General features: G+C 32.9%; 1 protein-coding gene across 5 annotated transcripts in view; it reads right to left on the bottom strand.

The window, feature by feature from the left end:
• tfap2c (transcription factor AP-2 gamma (activating enhancer binding protein 2 gamma)) overlaps window positions 1-17,864 on the bottom strand; it is a 40,378-nt gene that overhangs the window by 12,540 nt on the left and 9,974 nt on the right. For 3 of the 5 annotated variants that reach the window (XM_073952910.1, XM_017356481.4, NM_001008576.2), the window contains exons 2-4: window positions 15,280-15,738; window positions 12,093-12,144; window positions 4,257-4,479 (exon numbers count right to left, since the gene is read on the bottom strand). In XM_073952910.1, the coding sequence (XP_073809011.1) occupies window positions 4,257-4,479; window positions 12,093-12,144; window positions 15,280-15,396 (392 nt within the window). In that variant the 5' untranslated portion in view covers window positions 15,397-15,738. The remainder of the gene's footprint in view (window positions 1-4,256; window positions 4,480-12,092; window positions 12,145-15,279; window positions 15,739-17,864) is intronic. The other 2 variants (XM_021476853.3, XM_021476852.3) reach the window with 1 other exon arrangement.

The raw sequence follows: 17,864 nt of genomic DNA, 5'->3' as shown, positions 1-17,864 counted from the left end.
ACCTCTACTTTTCATATACTCTAAATTATTAAGGATTAGTACCCAGAAATGAAAATTCTGTAACTAATTGATTACAATCATGTCATTTCAATCACCTAAGGCCTTCCTTCATCTTTTGAACACAAATTAAGACATTTATGATGAAATCTGAGAGCTCTCTCATCCTTCATAGACAGTTAAGGCTCCCAATAAGTCCAGAAAGGGAACCAATAAACCTCACACGTTAATTCAGTGGTTCAACTGTAATCATGTGGAGCTGCAAGAACAATTTTGTACACCAAATTGTTTTAAAAATGACTCTGTTTGCTATCTTTTCTATTGCATCAGGGTGCATGATTACTATGGCTGGAAGGGCATCCGCTGCTTAAAAACTTGCTGGATAAGTTGGCGGTTCATTCCGCTGAGGCGACCCCAGATTAATAAAGGGACTAAGTCGACAAGAAAATGAATAAATGAATAAAAATGCACACCCTGATTGATTGTGGAAGAACAAAGCCATTTTAGCCCGCAAACGTGTTCTTGGAGCTTCATATGATTACAATTGAACCACTGAAGTCACGCTAAATATTTGGATAATGTTTCTGTTTCCTTTGAGCACCTCAAGACCCTTGCTGTCTATGAAGGATGCTAGAAAGTCGTCTAAAATATCTTAGTTTGTGTTCTGAAGATGAACAAAAGTCTTGGGATACTGGAATGGCATTATATTTAGTGGCGAGGCAGTGGCGCAGTAGGTAGTGCTGTCGCCTCACAGCAAGAAGGTCGCTGGTTCGAACCTCGGCTCAGTTGGCGTTTCTTTGTGGAGTTTGCATGTTCTCCCTGCCTTCGCGTGGATTTCCTCCACAGTCCAAAGACATGCGGTACAGGTGAATTGGGTAGGCTAAATTGTCCGCAGTGTATGAGTGTGTGTGTGATTGTGTGTGTGGATGTTTCCCAGAGATGGGTTGCGGCTGGAAGGGCATCCGCTGTGTAAAAACTTGCTGGATAAGTTGGCGGTTCATTCCGCTGTGGCGACCCCGAATTAATAAAGGGAGTAAACCGACAAGAAAATGAATGAATGAATTATATCTAGTTATTTTTTATTATGTAAATAAGCATAAACATTTCACAGAAATCACTTAATTGTAATGAAAGGTTCAACTTTCCTAAAAGGTTGTCTGAAATACCCAAGAGGGCAAAGCCTCGGTTATTGCAGGTGAAACACATGGATTCCATTTGTTTTGTTTCTGTTATGCGAGTACAAAGAGGTCTTGGACCCAGATCCACATGAATAAACAGCCTCATGAAATAAATGATGTCACAGCTCAAGTGTTTAAAATGCAGCGTAACAAACACGCATAAAAGTGCGGACAAAATCTCCACTTGTTGTTCTGGCCTCTGCGATATGCATGACTAGATTTGTGGCCTGGCATCACCCTTCACTTGTGGGGTAAAATACGGTTAGCAGGAGGCATGAGTAAGTGCCCTCTTTTCCGTCTGACACCCCCACACCCACCCCTTTTCCTAACGCTTGTGCTATATGACCTACTTAACAAATATCAGCGTGTTTGCGTCAGGCACATGGGAACAGAACAATATTCCCAGTAGTAAAGGCCAATGAGATTAGGTTGTGTCTATTGCATTCCCCCCATCACCCCCTCCCCATCATTGATCCCAGCATTACTGGCTGGCATATGGGTCAAAGTGTCAACTGTTGTAATGAAATTAATAACAGAATCAGCTAATCCCTACGCACACAAATGGAGCTCAGTGGTACCAAACATGAACCTGCACAGATGCATAAACAAACACAGATAATCTGACTCTTTATTTACACTGAGTGCTGAATGCATATGCTCGAAATCTCAGAATACATCAGATTTTGCCCCAAATTCACAAATTAAAACAAAGTGAGTAAAAAAAAAGCTGTAACTGGGGCAGTGCGCTTTAAAAAGGTACATATTTGCAACTAAATGCTCCATATTGATGCACATTAGCACATAAATAGTACAATAGTATATATTTTTGAAGGTTTTAGGTGCCTAATATGTGGGTAGTAGACAACCAGGTAGTAAATATATTTAAAATTTTATTTATGAAATTAATATTAAATTATAATATATGATTTTTGGAAAAACATTTGTTATATTTATATAATTTAAAGTCTGATGTTCCAACTCTCACTAGGGTTAACCCTAACCCGAAGTCTAGCCCTAACTATTTATTTCTTTATTTTTCTTCCCCCTGACTTATGAATGAGGCTTGACTGTGTATATTATATTATATTATATTATATTATATTATATTATATTATATTATATTATATTATATTATATTATATTATATTATATTATATTACATTATATCCTATTATTATTGTATTATATTATATTATATTATATTATATTATATTATATTATATTATATTATATCATATTATTATTGTATTATATTATATTATATTATATTATATTATATTATATTATATTATATTACATTATATCATATTATTATTGTATTATATTATATTATATTATATTATATTACATTATATCATATTATTATTGTATTATATTATATTATATTATATTATATTACATTATATCATATTATTATTGTATTATATTATATTATATTATATTATATTATATTATATTATATTATATTATATTACATTATATTATATTATATTATATTCCATTATATTATTATAGTATATTGTTTTATTCAATTATATTATATTGTTATTGCATTATATTGCATTATATTGCATTATATTGCATTATATTATATTATATTATATATTATATTATATTATTAAATGTAAATATAATTTATTTTTATTTTTTTTTTTTGTAATAAGTGGTCCATGGAAGCCAAATAAATGTTTAACCATTATTTTTACTATACTGTACACTGTAAAAATGCTGGGTTCCAAACAATTCATTCATGTTGTCCCAACACAAATACATTATTAAGTTCATTAAGTTAATTAAGTAAAACCATTTAGCTGTTTTAAAAATCTGAAGAATTGTGTTGTTTCAACTAAATTTTTAGTAAGTAGATAGAACAAGCAGCTTGATCATTTTTAAGCGTATTTTAAATCATGACAAAATGCAATGTCATGTCAACAAAACATACATTTGAGATTTAAATATGAGCCCTTTAGGTATAAAAGTAAAAGTACCACCACAGAAGATTTTTAATTATTATAATATAATGCTCATGAGCAGTGTTGGGGTAATGGATTACAAGTTACACGAGTTACATGATAATATTACTTTTCAAAGAAACGAGTAAAGGAACACATTACATTTTAAAAAATAAGTAATAACAATTAAGTTACTTTTAAAAAAATTATTGCAAGTTACTTTTCAGTTTAGTTAATGAGCTTTTAAAAATAAATTGCTTAATTAAAAGTGGTCACAATGAATCACACAGTCAATGAGAGAATGTTTTCAATATTTTGAACCCATCGATCAAAAGGTAAAGGGGATTATAGTCTCAATGAACAGTGATTTTACTTAAGACTAATAGTACAAAAGTAGCAAACACATTGCTTTAAACCGTCAATAATCTGTATATACGGCATGTAGAGCTCTGGGGTCAGGAAGTTCTCAAATAACATTATCCTAAAATATTATGCTTTGATGTGTTTTTTAAAGCTAAATGAAGGTTATACAGTGCATTGTTAATTGAAAATAGTTCTGAAAGAGATTAGGCCTCAGCCAGGTCAGAAAAAGTTACTCAAAAGTTACTCAAAATGCATTACTTATAACAAAAAGTAACCAAGTAACGCAACTAGTTACTTTTTGGGGGAGTAACTCAATATTGTAATGCATTACTTTTAAAAGTATCTATCTCCAACAAATATGACCTTTATTTCATTAATTATTATAACAATACACTCTTAGAAATAAAGATCCGAGAGCTGCCACTTTTTTAAAAGTTAACAATTTGTATACTTAACGGGTTCATATTGTCATATCTCAAAGGTGTATATTAGTACCTAAAAAAAAGACATATATTTTTTTACTTTTTTACGTACTAATATGTACCCTTGAGGTATTAAAAAGAACCCTTTAGTTACAAATGTATACCTTTTAAAAGGGTAGCACCCCAGCGACAGCTCTCGTACCTTTATTTCTGAGAGTGTACGGTCACAGTAGCATGTAATCTATGCTTTTGGTTTTGGTTTGATATGTAACCTGAGCAGATTTGCATCATGAGTTTCATCCACCTACTTTGTGTGAATAAATTAAGATATTTTCACCCCTCACCTGCGCAATACTCCTCCAAGCAGGGATGCGTTCAGACACTCGGGCGGCGACAGGCGTCTCTGAACTTCTGCCACAGTTACTTTATACTTGGAAGTGGAGCTGAGAAGAGAGAGACGGCCAGGAACCGAACAGAAGACCTCAGTGGGATTCGACACCATTCCCAGCAGGGACTCTTTCTGAAAGGGAATCCCAAATGCATTTCCCTTGGGCAGAGACACCGGACCTGGAGATGAGAGAAACATATTGGTGCGCTCAAACAAACTGATCCAGAAACACAGAGAGAATTAAATACAGCAGATATGGATGCATGGTAGAGTTTTCTCCATTGTGCTTTAGTTTAAGCAACAACTTTGTCTGAAGTTCCTTTGAAATGTTGTTAACTCTATTAAAACATGCAGTAATGGTAACACTATAGGTTAAGCATGTCATGATTTAGCCAAGTACAATGCAATCCTGGATTAGCATCCATGTTCATCCCGGAACATCATTTTTGATGGAAAATGTAATCCGTACCTATTCCCTACCCCTAATCCCAACTATTATTCCCCACTGATTTTGGGAATAATTTACTGTGAAGGTTGGGTTTAGGGCAGCGGTTCTCAAAGTGGGGGTCGGGACCCCCTGGAGGGTCGCGGGACATTAACAAGGTGTTGCTTGATGATTTCCAAAACTCAAATAAATTTTATTAAGTTATTTGAATTACTATATTTGTATTCATAACCCACAGAAGATAGTTAATAGTTGCGTTAAAGAAACAACAACAACATACAAATTAAGCCATCAGCCTTTAATTTTTATATTAAAATGTAATTAATAAATGACTATAGAAAAGCATTATATGGTTAATATACTGTTGCATTTCTGTGTTGTCAATATGTTCATGTTTATATTTGCCTATAGTTGTGTGCGCAACGTTTGTATATTTACAGTATAGCCACCTTGAAAAATGGGGGTCGCGAGTCACTGACATTGTAATTTTGGGGGTCGCTGGCTGAAAAGTTTGGGAAGCCCTGGTTTAGGGCATACCTGCCAACATTTGACCCTGAAAATCTGGTGGGGTTCGATTCGGGTGTGAAGTGTCAGAGTAAAACTGTGGAGAACCTGTTACTGTGTACTGTGGTGTTAGTAACTGTACTATAAAGTGTGTTTCGGTTGGCCACTGCGATCGGATCCTATACCAATGTTGGGGACCTGGGGGTTTCACAGATTGTACCAAAATGCTGAGGACCGGGGGTGGGGGTGGAGGATGGTTGAAATTACGAAAAAAAAATAACAAAACGGGAGGGTGGCGGGAGATGGGTCTGAAATACTGGAGACTCCCTGGAAAAACAGGAGTGTTGGCAGGTAAGGTTTACAGGTGGGGAATAAGTATGGATTACATGTTCCAGGATTAACAAAGATGCTAATTCAGGATCACATCATACTAGGCAAACTCATGATGTGCGGACAACTAAATTGTTTAATGCTCAATCCACTTAAGTAAATAAAAACTAAGTTAACTTAACTCCTTCATGTTTTCCTAATAGCCATTGGCTGTCAAGAGCAATCATTTTCACAGTGCATAAAGTACATAATCTGCATGATCTTATTCTACATCCCTAATCCTAAACAACACCCAAACCCAACTACAAACCTAACAACTAATAATATGCAGACATTAAGAAGTTTATTCAAAATAAAGGAGCAAAAAAGTCATAGTAAATGGTTTGTTAATTGCGAGAATTCATTCGTTCATTCTCCTAGTGCCTTTATTCACCAGGGGTCGCCACAGCCGAATGAACCGCGACTTATCCAGCATATGTTTTACACAGTGGATGCCTTTCCAGCTGCAACACAGTACTGGAAAAACACCCATACCCACCCATTCACACTCATACACTACGGCCGATTTAATTTATTCAATTTAGTTTTTGACTATACAGTTGGGTGATGCGGTGGCTCAGTGGTTAGCACTGTTGGCTCACAGCAAGAAGGTCACTGATTCAAGTCCCAGCTGGAACAGTTGGCATTTCTGTATGGAGTTTGCCTGTTCTCCCCATGTTTGCATGCGTTTCCTCCGGGTGCTCCGGTTTCCCCCAAAGTCCAAACACATGCGCTATAGGTGAATTGGATGAACTAAATTGGTCCTAGTGTATGTGTGTAGTAGTGTATGATTGCGGCTGGAAGGGCATCAGCTGTGTAAAACATATGCTGGAATAGTTGGCGGTTCATTCAGCAGTGGTGACCCCTGATAAATAAAGGGAGTAATCCGAAGTAAAATGAATGAATGAATGAATGAGATGAATAATGGAATCTTTTTTATTAAGATTAAGTTGTGTCGTTACAAATATAGTTTGTTGATTTGGTGTTTCCCCAATCTGTTGTTCCAACAAACGTTCACAAACTGCGTCGCAAACTTCTATGCTTGCAACTACACCTTTGGAGCTGTAGTTAGAAACATAGACTCTCGTCACTACATCGTTCTATTCCCAAACGATGCATCGTACTATAATAGTTCAGCCGCCAGTTACGTCGTTGTTTGGGAAACGCACCCCAGTTCAACTTGATAACAATCAAAATTTATAAATGCAAAATATCCAATCATTCATATCCAATCAAAATATCCAAGCATTTAGAGTTTATTTCGAAAAATGGTTTATTTAATACAAACTGGAGGCTGAGGTGGCACAAGTGAAGATGCTTGAGATTTATGCTAGAAACGTGTGACATAAATTTTGCTATGAACCAGAACGGGACAGCGCATCTCAGAAGAGTCGTGCATGCTGTAATTACACTGGCTAAAATATTGACATAGACGTTAATTCAGCAAGGCACTCTGGTGACTGAAAAGCAAATCTAAATTACTGACTGAATAAAATGCACACCAGAATCTGTCAATCAGCTCCTGACCTCAACACACTGCAAGCCAACACAGCCAATTATACTTCAAGGCCAGCAAACAATATAGCATCTCAAGTTGAGTATCTGCAGTAAAGAAAATAGTCTCGCGATTGTGATCTTTAGTGCATCTGTAAATCCCCTTTGATGGGTGTTTTAACATTCTTCTCATTTTTCTCACATTCGACAGCGAAGCAGGAAACACAAAAGTAAGAAGCGCAAAACTAGAACTTCAAAGAAGAACAAAGAAAAAATGGATGCATGCCTTTGGAATTAATTATCAACTGTTGGGTGCAGTTCTAGAGCCAGTCCATAATGTAAAATAAACCTATTATAAGATCATGCAGAGCTTTCAATATTGACTTTTTAAAGAGAGAATGGTCATGAGTCTAATTATTAAACTCTACATTGTTCATGCAACTGCACTGTTAAAAATATTGGGATCCATATAATCGATTTCTGTGAATTAAATTAACTTTTTAATTTTGACAACTTTAGGTAGATTGAACTTAAAACAATTGAGTTGTCCCAAAAACGCAATACTTGTGTGGATTTTAGCTTATTTTATATAAGTTTGAAAAAACGTCACTTTTTTGTGTGTGTAAAAATGATAAGACAAAATATCAAAACAAAATGTTACTTATTTAACTTATTTAAAAAAGGTAAACAGTTGTACCTATTTTTTTAAGTTACACAAAGTTTAATATTTGTACTCAGTTTGATTATTGCAAGTTGAGATGATTAAAAAATTAAGTTGACTCAACTAAAGAAAAATAGGCAGCAAGATGTTTTTGTAAAAATGATTTGTCATAACAAAATGCTTTTATTTCTTATTTAAATGTTGTTTATCTGACTTGTTTTAAAAGGGTAAAGATGAAGGAATTATGTTAATTTATTTGACAAATTTAAGTAGATTGAACTTAAAACAATTAAGTTGTCCCCCCAAAAGCTGAAGAATAGTGTGGTTTCAGCTCATTTTACATAAGTAGTTCAAACAAAGTGTAAAAATAAGACAAAATACCATAATTAAATGTTTTTGTTACTTATAAAATAGTTTAAAAAAGTAAACAGGTTTTTCTTTTAAAGTTATGTTTAACTTAAATTTTTCCGGTCATCTTAGCTTGCATCAAATATTAAGTTGACTCAACTAAACAAACACAGGCAGCAATATTTTTTTGAGTGTGTAAAAATGATAAGACAAACAGTCATAACAAAATACTTTTATTCCTTATTTAAATGTTGTTTATCCGACTTTTTTTAAAAAAAAGGTAAACATAAAGGAATTAAGTAACTTATTAATTTGACAAATTTAAGTAGATTGAACATAAAACAATTGAGTTGTCCCAAAAAAAACTAAAGAATAGTGTAGTTTCAGCTCATTTAACATAAGTAGTTTGAACAAACATGTCACTTTTTTGTGTGTGTAAAAATGATAAGACAAAATATCATAACAAAATGTTACTTATTTAACTTATTTTAAAAAGGTAAACAGTTTTTACCAGTTTTTTTTTAAGTTACACAAAGTTTAACTCAATATTTGTACTCAGTTTGATTGCTGCAAGTTAAGAAAACTAAGTTGACTCAACTAAAGAAAAATAGGCAGCAAGATGTTTTTGTAAAAATGATTTGTCATACCAAAATGTTTTTATTTCTTATTTAACTGTTGTTTGTCTGACTTATTTTTAAAAAGGTAAACATGAAGGAACTGAGTAACTTACTAATCTGACAAATTTAAGTAGAGTTAACTTAAAACAAGTGAGTTGTCCCCCAAAAAGTTAAAGAATAGTGTGGTTTCAGCTCATTTTACATAAGTAGTTTGAACAAACAACACGTCTTTTTTTGTGTGAGTAAAAATAAGACAAAATGCCATAATTAAATGTTTTTGTTACTTATAACATAGTTTAAAAAGGTAAACAGGTTTCAGCTATTTCTTTTAACTTTTCTGGTCATCTTAGCTTGTATCAAATATTAAGTTGACTCAACTAAACAAATATAGGCAGCAAGATTTTTTGAGTGTGTAAAAATGATAAGACAAACAGTCATAACAAAAACCTTTTATTCCTTATTTAAATGCTGTTTATCTGACTTTTTTAAGGTAAACATGAAGGAATTAAGTAACTTACTAATTTGACAAATTTAAGTATAGTGAATTTAAAACAATTGAGTTGTCCCCCAAAAACTGAAGAATTGTGTGAGTTCTGCTTATTTAACATGAGTAGTTTTAATATGTTATTTTTGAGTGTAAAAATAATAAGACAAAAATGTTTTTGTTACTTTTCTAACTTATTTTAAAAAGGTAAACATGTTTTCACCTATTTTTTTTTAAGTTACACTAAGTTTAACTCAATATTTTGTACTCGGTTTGAGTTATGCAAGTTCAGATGACCAGAAAAATTTAAGTTGACACAACTAAACAAATACAGACAGCAATATTTTTTTTGAGTGTGTCAAAATGAAAAGACAAACAGCCATAACAAAATGCTTTTGTTTCTTATTTAACTGTTGCTTATCTGACTTATTTTAAAAAGGTAAAGATGAAGGAATTAGGTTAATTTACTAATTTGACAAATTTAAGTAGATTGAGCTTAAAACAATTGAGTTGTCCTGCAAAAAGCTGAATGCTAGTGTGGTTTCAGCTCATTTTAAATCAGTATTTTTTATTAATATTATTATTTTTTTTACTTTATAATAATTTTTTCGGGGTTTTCACCTTCATTGGACCAGACAGTAGAGAGTATTGACAGGTAAGCATGGAGAGCAGAGAGATGGGAAGAATCGGCATAGGACCGAGAGATGAGAATCCCAATCGGGTCGCCGTGAGCACGGGAGTGCATTCGTCGACACACTAACCACTACAACACGGGTGTCATTAAATCAGTACTTTTAACACAACACATGTCATTTTTTAAGTGTGTGTGAAAGTTATAATACAAAAATCATAACAAAATGTTTTTTTTTTTTTTAAAAGGTCAACAGGTTTTACTCAACTTTTTAAAGTTACACAATATTTGTCCTCAGTTTGATTGCTGCAAGTTGAGATGACCGGAAAAATTAATTGATTCAAATACAGGGAGCAAGATTTTTTTGAGTGGATAAAAATGATAAGACAAAAAGTCATAAAATGCTATTTAATTGTCACTTCCCAGCAGGCACAGGACGTCAACATGATGCCAACATCGTGGGATGTTGCATTTTGTTTGGAAATGAAAATCAGGTTGACATTATATGATGTTACAGCTTGACGTTATGTGGATGTTACCACTATAACGTCTATCAGATGTTGGATTTTGGTTGCCATACCTGACGAATAAATGTCAGCATTTGACATCATCATGATGCTGGTTTAAGATGTTGGCTCGACGTTGGATTTTGGTCACTTTCCAACAAAACCTAAAATCAACGTCATTTACCGTCGTAATCAGAAATCAAAACAGCATCCTTAGACACCGACTAGACATTGAATTTTGGTCAAAATGTAACCTAATATTAACATTATACACTGAAAAAAAATGATTCAAAGATGATTTCTTGCCTTTATTAACATTTTTAAATGAAGTGGTTGTAAACAATTTATTTGGGCTGAATTTAAATAAACAAATTAAGTTGAGCATTATTAAGTTCAATGTGTTTAAATTCAACCCACATATTTTTATTTGCAACCATTCTGCAGAAATCCTTTTTTTTCACTGAATGTCAATGCGTGCCTGCTTATTTTAAAGAGGTAAACATGTTTCAACTCTTTTTCTTAAGTTAAACAAAGTTTAATTGATGCAAGCTGAAATGACCAGAAATATTCAAGCTGACTCATCTAAAAAATACAGGCAGCAAGATTTTCTTACAGTGCAGAAGCTACTGATTATACAGACGTCAACCTGAACATGCATTCAACATGACAAACCTGACAAAACTAAAGTCAATAGTTTTAAACAAACTCTTTTAAAGACACATTTTTTGCTCGCGTAAATCAACCTGAGATGAAAATTCCTATGGGGGGAAAAACAGTGGAGAAGCACTGATATAAACCATCCTTTTGAGCGACTAATGATAGCACAAAATAAACAGATGTTCAAAACTGTCTTTCGCTTTTGCTTATTTAGGAAGATTTCATGTCACAGCATATGACTGAACAAAATACATGTTTAAAAGCAGCCACACCCCGACTACAGTTGATTCTTGTCTTCTCATGCATGTGTGTGTGTGTGTGTGTGTGTAGTGAGGCAGAATTGCGTTCACACTGTGTTCAGCTCTGTTTCAAAAGACTAAAACGCAGGCCTAGGCCTCCTCTCTCTGAGCAAACACACCATTTTAAGGATTGCCCAACATCTACAACTTTGGCTGGTCTGCCATTTTGAGAGGAATCCTTTCTTTGGCTTCCCATTCATGCTGAAAGAGTGTCAGAATGCCTCGCGGATCAATGCCAGATTAGTTAAATGGACCACATGACCAAAAGGATTAGTGATATATGTATGAACCAGCACCACCTCAAATACGCCTACCTAAACCTGGACTTTCGGTTCTCCCCCCCTGACAGCAAAGGTGTGAGATTTCTTTTTAGTCTGAACGCGGTTTAAGCAAGTCTTTGTGAAGATTTGAGCCAATGCAAATCATGCACGGCGTAAGATGATTGCAAAATGTTTTAATGCAAATGAGAGATTAATCTTGAGAGGTTGTAGACGCATTCAAAATTACAGAGGGCTGTTTGACATTACATGCAGTTTCAAATCTATTAACTTTGCATGGAATATGCATATTTAATTGATTTATTCATACTAATTATTAAACATTATTATGCATGCAAGTTTAATTAGCTCATATTAATCTAAAGTCTATGCAGATGTTTTTGTACATTATTATTGTTTTCCCACAGAAACATTTAATACAAAAAGACACTCATTCAAATACACAACATACATCTGAGCTCTGCATTGATACATGTATGAAAACAAAAATGCCACCAACCTTTTTTGATGACCGTATGATCTGGGATTATAATACTGTGATCACCATCGTGCTGCAATAAAACAAAATGAGCAGGAAATGCATCAGTATGTCCTCTTATTCCCAAAATAAACAGTGTTTAGCAAAGCAACTTTAATAGTAATATATTGAGATAAAACAAGTAACAGTCACACTTTACAATGTGCTTTCATTAGTTAAAGCTAGTTAATGTATTTATTAAATAATGAACAATACTTGTACAGCATTAATTAATGGTAGTTCCTTATTACCATCCAAATTAATGCTTGTTAACATGAGTTAATTCACTGCGAGTTAACATGAACTAACATGGAACAACTGTATTTCTATTATCTAACATAAACAAATACTGTATTAAATGTGTTGTTCATTGTTTATTCATGTTAGTAAATGCTTTAACTAACATTAACTAATACAAGCTTATTGTAAAGTGTAACCCGAGTGTGCCACTTAGCTACTCTTTAAGGAAAGTAATGTGTTATGTTTCTCTTTGTTTAGAAATTAAAGGGTTAGTTTACACAAAAATTACACAATTTACTGACTATTTACTCTCTCTCTCTCTCTCTCTCTCTCTCTCTCTCTCTCTCTCTCTCTCAAGTGGTTCCAAACCCTTATGTTCAACACAAAATAAAATACTTTGAAGAATGATGAAAACTGGTAACTATCGACTTTAATATTAGAATAAAAACAATACTATGAAAGTCAATGGTCACAGGTTTCCAGCATTCTTTGAAGTATCTTCTTTTGTGTTCAACAGAAGAAAAAAAAATCTCACAACATTCTAAAACAAGTAAAGGGTGAGTAAATGATGCAGAAATTTCATTTTTAAATGAACTATCCTTTTAAGATAGACTTAAACCTATATATATATATATATATATATATATATATATATATATATATATATATATATATATATATATATATATATATAAACACACACACACACGCACGCACACACACACACATATACATATATATATATATATATATATATATATATATATATATATATATATATATATATATATATATATATATATATATATATATATACACAAACACACGAAGAGTCGCCTTTAAAAAATTCTCTGTTACACTTTAGGTCACAATTCACTGTATTAATAAAGCATTAACTCACACTACTAGCTTAATAAACTATTAATTAGCTGTTTATTAATAGTTTGTAAGGTAGAAGTTGGGTTTTGGGTAGGATTAGAGATGTAGAATAAGATCATAGTTTATACCTACTAATGAACAGTTAATATCTTAATATTAGGCATGTAATAAGCAAGTTGTTAATAGCATGACTTGTCCTAAACTAAATTCTTCCCAACTTCTCTGATAAAAAAATGAGCATTTTTATCAGGCTCCTGTGTGTAGGTTTAATAATTCCAGTTTTATGACGAATAATACATACTTAAAAGGTGAAAAAAACCTCAACATACACTAAAATATATATATACTCTGCTTGTTCAAATTACTTAGAAATTATTAAAACGAGCTGGAACAACACAATTCTTGTGATTTTTGGGGGATAACTTAATTATTTTATGTTCAAGCCACTCATTATTTTATTATTATACTATTATGCTTATTATAAATTAACTTTATCAATTTGTGTTGCCATAACATCAACGAATAGTGTGAAAGTTTTTTACAGTATAAACAAAGGAAAATAAAAATGTTCATTGTTTTGATGGAAAATTTCAGTCGGCACTCAGAGAAGTTTTTGCATCTGAACTCTTCATACTAAACAATAACTTAGAATTGACGAATTCAATTCTAGCTTGCTAGCACTTTTCACAATACCTATTGTTTCAAAGCAGCTTTACATTATAGGTGCACATTATTGCATTAAATTCATTTTCAGAACAGTGAAGGTTATTAGTTATCATAACTTTATTAGGTACAAATAACTTTAACTAATTAACTAGTAATAATAGCTTTCAACAGTTAAAGTACACCCCTCACAAATCTATCTTTTAAATTCACATTTTAATATATATATATATATATTAGATCAGGAGTTCCCAAACTTTTCAAATCGCGACCCTTAAAATTACAATTCCAGTGACTCGCGACCCCCACTACCTTCAGAGGTGGTTTTAAACTTAAAAACATTGCACACAACGCTGCACACACACACCAATAGGAGCTATATAAACTACCTTATTGACAACACAAAAAAATCCATACAATACAAAACAAAACAACCAAAAATATTTTTTATAGTCAATATTTGTTTAATTTAATAATAACCTCACTTAATGAAAATGGTGATCACAATGTTTACAGCACAACACTATTCTCGGTTTAATTTTTTGGAGATCATTCTCCATGTTCAGTCGTAGCCTTTATTTGTAATGTATGTGAGTGCAGTGTCAAAGGTGTCAAAGTTGAACATTGTGCCATAAAATCAAACTGCTGCACCTAACACTACTGTTGTGTCATTAATCTAGCGTAATAACCCCAGGGGTCACAATCCAGTGGAAAAAGAATTGAAATAGTGATGGCTTTTTATTTGCATGTTTTTTTATGTATAAAATAGTATTTTTATTAGGTTATGGATAAAATATGGTAATTCGAATAGTTTAATAACATATATGATATTTTTGGAAATCACCAAGCAACCCCCCCCTCCTTGTCTCACGACCCCCTAGAGGGTTACGACCCTAACTTTGGGAACCACTGCATGAGAATAGTCGTTACTGAAGCCAAATCTGGAGCTTATCTAAAAAAAAATAACTTACGATAACCATCCAAAAACAAGTACAGCCAAATTTTTATGTTATAAAAAAATATTAAATACAAATTTAAAAAAGAGGAAAAATCAAGAGATGCAAAAAAAAAGTATAATTTAGTTTAAATTTTGTAGTTTGTAATTTATTTTTGCTTGAATTTAATTGCATCATCTTTCAATTTCTAAATGTTTGGTGACTAAAATATTATTTGATTAAATATATCTGTTTAATAAATTTGTTTTGTTTAAATGCATCAAAATACACTGCCTATATTCTCACTGGGAAATAGATAATAATATTAATTTTCAAAATGGGGTGTACTTAATTATGCTGAGCACTGTATAAACACAGTCAACCTGCTGTTATATAGTTTATGATGACTCTGAAGTGTGTTTGTGCACTTATGTGCTCTGACATCAACTCACCTGAACATCTTCCATCCCGTGACCTATATCATGCAAACCAATGTTGTCGCCTAAAGAGTCGATTCCATGGATATGCGGAGGCAGCAGTTCTGGCCTCCTAAAACCATCCCGCCGCATCCCGGACGAGCCCCCCTCCAGGCCCAGAATAGGACTTCCGAGTCCGCTTCGACCATGACCTCCGATGCCCTCCTGACCTTGCCGTCCGGGCCATGACTGCTGCTGATTGGAGTTTGCAGACTGGTGTATGGGGTTGATGTTAAACGGGTCGCCCAGATGAGAGTATGGGTCGCTGGGTTGGGTGTATGGTATAGGCTGGTAAGGTGGAGGGAAATACGGAGGCTGGAAGTCCGAGCTAGCGGGGTGGGAAAGGGATGGTGGTGGGCTGTAGAGGTGCTGGCTCACCGCAGGGATGTGAGGTAACCGAGGGTTCCCATTGCTGCTAACATCATGTCTTTCCTGCTGGAATAGAGATTAAACAACACTGTTAAAAAAATGCTGGGCTCCACACACTTAAATGCAAGTGGATTGAACTTAAAACAATTAAGTTGTCCCAAGAGTTGTGTCGTTTCAGCTCATTTTGAACAAACAGCAAGTGAATGCAAAATGTACTGCACTACAAGGTAACTTAGTAGTTTTAAGAGGACAAATTTAGGTGGATAGAACTAAAAAAAAATTAAGTTGGCCCAAAGAAACTCAAGAATTGTGAACTGCGAATGCAAAATATACACTGTAAAAAAAAAAAAAAAACCTTGCTTCCAAACAATTGATTTGTGTTTTGATTTGTGGACAACATGAAGGACTTCAAGTTAGCTTATTTATTTATTTATTTTAGAAATGGCAGAGGATTGAACTTAAATCAGTTAGGTTGTCCCAAAGAAACTCAAGAATTGTGTTGTTTCAGCTCATTTTAAATAAGTAGTTTGATCAAACAGCAAGTGACTGAAAGTGAGGGAATGCTAAATATACGACACTGTAAAACAATGCTGGGTTCCACACACTTTTTACAGGTACAAGTAAACATATTATTTTTAAGTGGACTAATTTAGGTGGATTGAACTAAAAACAATTAAGTTGGCCCTAAGAAACTCATGAATTGTGAACGCAAAATATACTATATCGTAAAAACAAAATGCTGGGCTCCACACAATTAATTTGTATTTTGATTTGTGGACACCATGAAGGAATGTTTTTAATAAATTAAGTTGTCCCAAAGAAACTCAGGAATAGTAATCTTTCGGATGATTTTAAATTAGTAGTTTACATAAACAGCAAGTGAATGAAAGTGAGTGCAAATTATATCACACTGTTAAAAATGCTGGGCTCCACACATTTAACACAGGTACAAGTTAACCTATTCGTTTTAAGTGGAATATTTAGGTGAATTAAACTTAAAACTATTAAGTTGGCTAAAATAATCTCAAGCATTGTGAATTTTGAATGCAAAATATACACTGTAAAAAATGCTGGCTTCCATAAAATTGATTTGTGTTCATATTTGTGGACAACACTTCAAGTTAACTTATTCGTTTTTAGAAATTGCAGTGGATTGAACTTAAATCCATTAAGTTGTGCCAAAGAAACTCAAGTATTGTGTTGTTTCAAATCATTTTAAATAAGTAGTTTGAACAAACAGCAAGTGAATGAAAGTAAATGTAAAATACACAACACTGGAAAACAATGCTGGCTTCCACACACTTATTACAGGTTTTAAGGACTAATTTAGGTGGATGGAACTTAAAACAATTAAGTTGGCCGAAATAAACTCAAGAGTTGAACATCGTGAATGCAAAATATACTGCACTGTAAAATAAATCCTGGGTTTGATTTGTGGACAACATGAAGGAATTCAAGTTAACCTAATTGAAGTTTTTAGAAAATGCAGTGGATTGAACTTACATACTTATAAATACTTGATACTTAAATAATTAAGTTGTTGCAAAAGAAATAAACCCTCAAGAATTGTGTTGTTTCAGTTCATTTTAAATAACTTGTAGTTTTAAAAGTCTTATTTTGAGCGAGTGCAACATATGTTATATACACTGCATCTATATATACACTGTAAAAAAAAGTCTGGGTTATACACACAATTCCTCCATGTTGTCCTGACACAAATCGATTTTACAAATTTAAGAGGATTAAACTTAAAACAATTAAGTTGTCCCCAAAAACCCTTAAGAATTGTGTCGTTTCGGCTCCTTTTAAACAAGTAGTTTTTCAGCAAATATACTATATACACTGCATCTATATTGCACCTCTCTAGTGATTTGAGAGCTTTTATACTCAAATTGCTTTAGATTAAAGCATCTGTATAATTGTAAATATAAAGGAATTTTTAATATATATATTTTTATATAATTATGGATTTTTGTATTAACTGCAATGATTTTTGGTTGTGTGATTAAATGAATACACTGACAAATGCATATCTGGATTAATAAAAATAACAAAAACAATATTTTCAAATCTAAATAAACCAAAAACTTCTTAAAACTGTTTTTAAATCACTTTTATATTCCTGAACACTTTTGTCTCGCACTTTGTCATAAATACAGGTATATAAATAAATACCTGCAATAATAACGTAT

Source organism: Danio rerio, chromosome 6, assembly GCF_049306965.1.
Source record: "Danio rerio strain Tuebingen ecotype United States chromosome 6, GRCz12tu, whole genome shotgun sequence".
Taxonomy (NCBI): Eukaryota; Metazoa; Chordata; class Actinopteri; order Cypriniformes; family Danionidae; genus Danio; species Danio rerio.
This window is presented reverse-complemented; position numbering and strand designations above follow the sequence as displayed.